The sequence below is a fragment of the Porites lutea genome, chromosome 5 (assembly GCF_958299795.1).
Source record: "Porites lutea chromosome 5, jaPorLute2.1, whole genome shotgun sequence".
Lineage (NCBI taxonomy): Eukaryota > Metazoa > Cnidaria > Anthozoa > Scleractinia > Poritidae > Porites > Porites lutea.
In genome coordinates this window covers 3,359,805-3,364,420 of record NC_133205.1, presented here as the reverse complement: position 1 = coordinate 3,364,420, position 4,616 = coordinate 3,359,805, and the positions used below count along the sequence as shown (strand labels likewise).

The following is a 4,616-nucleotide window of genomic DNA, read 5'->3' as shown; positions in this document are numbered from 1 at the left end:
CAGTAGCACGTCCTTTATAGCCAAAATGACTTAGGAAGCCATTTATATTCGGTAACTTAGTGAAGGCGAAGAACCGAAACTGGGGATCATCATCATTTTAATCGTGCTTGAATGTTCCAAATCTTTCATTGCCCCTGAAGTGTCTAAATTTTTAAGTATGTTTCAGAAAAGGCGTGCATTTGCATGGAAAGACAATTTCTACACCGAATTCTAAGGGGGTAATCGGAAGACGCAATAACACAAAATCGGGGGCACTTCCTATAGTGGCTGGTACGGGGATGCTCTGCCCGGAAGGGGTACCTTTTCCTGACCTCAGAAAGGGAAAGGGTAAGCAAATCTGTCATTTCAGTCAGTAAAAAAACTTAAAAGGGATAACGGAAGGATTTAAAGTCTGGGTGAAAAAATCGAGAAAACGTGCTGGTTTTGTGATTTATTTATATTTAAAAGACCCTACATTTAGAGTAGTGAGAAGGGGTGTAGAAAGTCTAAACTAGGCATGTAAAAGGGTGCCATTAATTTTGTCAATTGAATAAGGGTATGGCATATTAACGAGGTAACTTTTCTGCCAAAAGTGGTTAGGGTAAGGGGTTAGCCCTCGGGGAGGAGCCTCCCCGTATAATCCTCTGTTGAGTACTTCCCTCCGGGATCACAAGGACAACAAATAATATGTTTCCAAGGATTAAACACCAACGCCAGAAAATGTCTTTAACTTTCGGTTTATTTCGTTTCTTTTACCAGCATGACAAGCCTTTTAATTAATTATTGGATCGAGCTACAGGAGATCGTCCGATTTACAGCTTAAGCCCAACTACATAGGTTTCTTTTACCTTCTTTTACCTTTTAAATCAGGGCAGATTCAATGAACCTTGTAAATAAGCCCTTGTAATGCTTTTGCTTTAGATGCATGCATTATTTTTTGGCACCTATACTCGTGCACCAATCCTAATGCGAATGCGAACGCGAACGCGAAAGCGAATTCTAATTCCACGCTTTTTGTTTTTCAGGCTTGTGTTTTTCTTGCGGCCATAGTCAAAAACGATCTTCACTCCCGGTTGACACTGCTTTGCGTTTTCCAAGTGCCTGTATTTCATCTCTTTGCCCAAGTTGGCGACCTCCTTGGATCCAAAAGGAACTAAGAAATAAAAGGGAAAGCAAAGAGGTTTCAGAAATTATGAGATTTTTTAATTGTACATAAATTTATATTCTGCGAATCTTCGACTATTTCTTTCTTTCTTTCTTTTTTTCAGAATAGAAAGATATATTTTTGGTTTTCCATAGCTTTCCATGATCACCACCATATGTTCTTGGTTCTTTTAAGCTGTTTTTTATACTTCCGGTTGACCAATTCAGTCACTGCTTTTGCTTATGGGAGCTTGTAGAAGGTATTTCCTATTCTAATGACAGTAAGGTAAGTTATGGTGAATTTCATCTATGTGTCGTAACGTTAGCATTGAGATAATGGATTAAAATCTGGAGTGACGTATAGTGAAAAAAAAGAAATTGCACATATTCATACCAGACAGCTTCTTGCTTAAATCCTGTTCAACCTCCAAACTTTTTGAGCAACTTACTCTCTTGTAGTAGTAATAGGTTTGCTAAAAAAAAGGAAACGATTATGTACTGATGACTACTCAGTTTCAACAAGAACTATTAGGAACTAGGACCACTTGTGCAGCCGGTTGAAGTGCTCTGTAGATTGCAGTGCATTTCAATGTAATTCAGCTGATTGGATTAATGACCAATAGTAAGGTGGCTCTAGTTTTTGCTAAAGAGTTTCTCACTTATGCTCCTGTCTGTGAGGTGCTGCATGAGTTAAGAGCCATTATGGGTCATTATGGTTCTTGACGAAGTAAAAAAAAAGTCCGCGACATTTCTTTGCTGTTACTGCACGAAAAATAGGGAAGTTAATTTGGGTGCGAAAGAACTGTAGATCTGAGGAAACGGAGGCCTTGAATTTTCTAGGTTTGCTTCGGTTGATTTCTGCCTAAATATATTTGTAATTATCATTGCTCTTACTGAAGGACTCTTTATGAGTTTTGGAAAGCTAACTTGTCACCAGAAAGAAAGCAATACGCACAGTACTGAACATGCCTGTTGGTGTAGAGATTCATTGGCCGTCTGCACCATGCAGCTATAGACTATCTTTTTGTAGCCATCACTCTCAAGGTTTGCCCTCTTTAACCTTTCCTTCATATCCGAAGCTGAGATACGAAGTCCTGGCCTGGAATACTTTATTTCCACCGTTTCTTTCGTATCATCGACCTCTGTAAAGATAAGAAAGATATTACCTGCACGTCTAAATCGTTCCGCTAGTGAAATGGTCTCAAAATACGGGCTTACGCCTGACTTACCGCCGATTCTAAATGCCTTGGATAGCTCTAAAAAACACACGGTGAGCGAAAAAAGAATAGTCCTTTGCTTCCGCCTGGTTCCAAGTTATTAAAAACATTTTCCTCCTAATTTTTTTGTGTTTGTGTTACTCAAATGCTTAGACTCATAAGAGACCAAACTTATATGTACACAGCTTTAATCATGGCTGATGGCAGCGCTAGCTTTCCATAAACGCTAATATACACTGAAAATATTGGAAGCAATGAACGCGCCGTATATGTTTTTATGCTATTTCCTGTCTCGTATGTAAAACAGTTTCCAATTTGATTTGGAAGAGTGCAATTTGATTTCGAACGAGGCAAGTTAGCCTTGCGTAGTTTTAGACTAAATCAAGAGCGAGAGAACTCCGACATTCCCTCTTGATTTTTTACACGGTTAGTCAAGCATCCTGTTGAAGAATGCTGCGATGACAGTAATGAATCTATTCCTAAGAGTGACTCATGAGTGAGAAAGTGTACATTAACATGGACTAAAAATTGCTTACATTATTATGATCAATAGCTTCCCTAGATGGCGAAATATTTTTCCCATGACAGCTATTTGAACTTCGCGTAGAATGCCCGGTCACATCCGGAAATTCAACAGACAAAAGCCGCATTCGAGCCACGATTTGGTCTTTAAAATATGGCGGAATAATAGGACTGAAGCGACTTTGAGAGTTTTTTGTCTCTGATTGCGGGGTTACTCGTAACCAATACTCAGTGGGTACCACCGGAATTTTAATATCAAGAAACATCAAATTCAAGATCTTACCTTCGATTAACATCTCTCGTCTGCCTTTAAAACCACTAAAGTCTTTTAAACCAAGGAATACGATAAAAAACTGGGTTATTGGTTTTCCTTTGAATTTGACCTAAACCCGTGAGGGTTAGACAGCGCGAAGGAAATTTCCAGAAAACGTCTTGGAAATCCAGAAAAAATTTGTCCTCGACTTGGTCGCCATCTAGCCTGTGCCAGGCTTTCAGATAGTATAGTGGGGACATATGAAAACGAGCAAAGCGAAAATAAGTCGCGCGCGACTTGGCAAAGGGGGCGGTGGCACCCTGTCTCTCCCCAGCCCCCGCGCGTTTTTCGCATTCCTTTTCGGAGCCTGGAACAGGCTAGCCGCCATCCAGAGGAGGTTGATGAGGTTCGAATCTTTCTCATGTTTCAAACTTGTTTCCAGTACTCTTTTGACCGTTTTGTTCTTTTTTCCTCATGTATGCTTCATTTAGAAGTGTCACAGCTACATGGTCACCGTTTGATAGTTTTGAAACACCACTGATGACTATACTATGCTCCATAATACTTGGACAACTCAATCTCTTTGAGTAAGCGTACCAAATAGAAGAAATTCTAAACATGCTGATCTTCGCACCTTTACAACCTCAAGTTCATTTACATTCTAAGACTTTGTTACATTAACAGGCGAAAACACCTAGTACATGATTTGCTGTAAGATTACAAAACTTAGCGATATTTCTAACTAAAGAAAACTTCTACTTTCTATCTAAGAAAAGTCTCTCGTAACATCATTACATTTGCTCAAGAAATCGCTGAAAAAAAAATAGACATACCGACAGCCGTTGAAAAGAGAAACAGGACCAGAATCACTGCTATCATCTCAGAAAGCTTCATCTTCGTTCGGCTTGGCGAAGTGGTCCTCAGCCAAAGGTGTGATGTTATTTCCCTTGAAACCAAAGGAAATTGATGAATAGAAAGCAAGAGTTGACGCTTATTTATACCCAAAGGTAATGCTATGTAAACACTATAATGTGACTGAAGTCACGGTTATGATTTGGCCGGTGAACATGAAAATCTGGCAAGTGAAAGACGGAAGACAAGCAAGGGCTTTAAGACATAAAATGTTGTAAAAATGTCGCGACCTAGAAGAAAATCAATGACAAAACAAATATACCTCAGACATACCTCAGTGCAAGTTTGATTTCGCCTTTTTCGAAGCCTAGGAAGCAGCAGCTTGAAGCTTATCAGGAAAGGAAACCTTGGACATTGTTTAAACTGACTGGAGTTGCTCAGGTTACTTACAAATAGCTGAAATTTTCGCACTCCCGTTTGCAACACATCATTTGAGGCACGCACATGAGAACACCATTACTGACAACCAGCACTGAACAATTGCTGCTAATAATAGATTGGAATCAAAGCACCGAGATTAAAATTTCTTACTATTTATCTTAATTGGTTTCTCTTAAATGCTTTTTCTGGATTTTTAAGTACGTTGCTTC

At 39.3% G+C, this 4,616-nt stretch overlaps 1 protein-coding gene across 1 annotated transcript; it reads right to left on the bottom strand.

The window, feature by feature from the left end:
* Positions 1–700: 700 nt before the first annotated feature.
* LOC140936381 (uncharacterized) lies at positions 701–4,066 on the bottom strand. The gene is made up of 4 exons (XM_073385844.1): positions 3,948–4,066; positions 2,092–2,264; positions 1,517–1,595; positions 701–1,132 (listed from the first exon to the last, which is right to left on the bottom strand). The coding sequence occupies exons 1-4, from the start codon at positions 4,006–4,008 to the stop codon at positions 924–926; spliced, it is 522 nt and encodes a 173-aa protein (XP_073241945.1). The 5' UTR covers positions 4,009–4,066; the 3' UTR covers positions 701–923.
* Positions 4,067–4,616: the final 550 nt, after the last annotated feature.

Excerpts from the sequence above, each read along its gene's own strand:
- LOC140936381 (XM_073385844.1), bottom strand. The coding sequence starts at position 4,008 with ATGAAGCTTTCTGAGATGATAGCAGTGATTCTGGTCCTGTTTCTCTTT. Across the intron at positions 2,265-3,947 it reads TCTCTTTTCAACGGCTGTCG|AGGTCGATGATACGAAAGAA; the intron begins GTATGTCTATTT and ends TTATCTTTACAG. Across the intron at positions 1,596-2,091 it reads ATGAATCTCTACACCAACAG|CAAACCTATTACTACTACAA; the intron begins GCATGTTCAGTA and ends CCTTTTTTTTAG.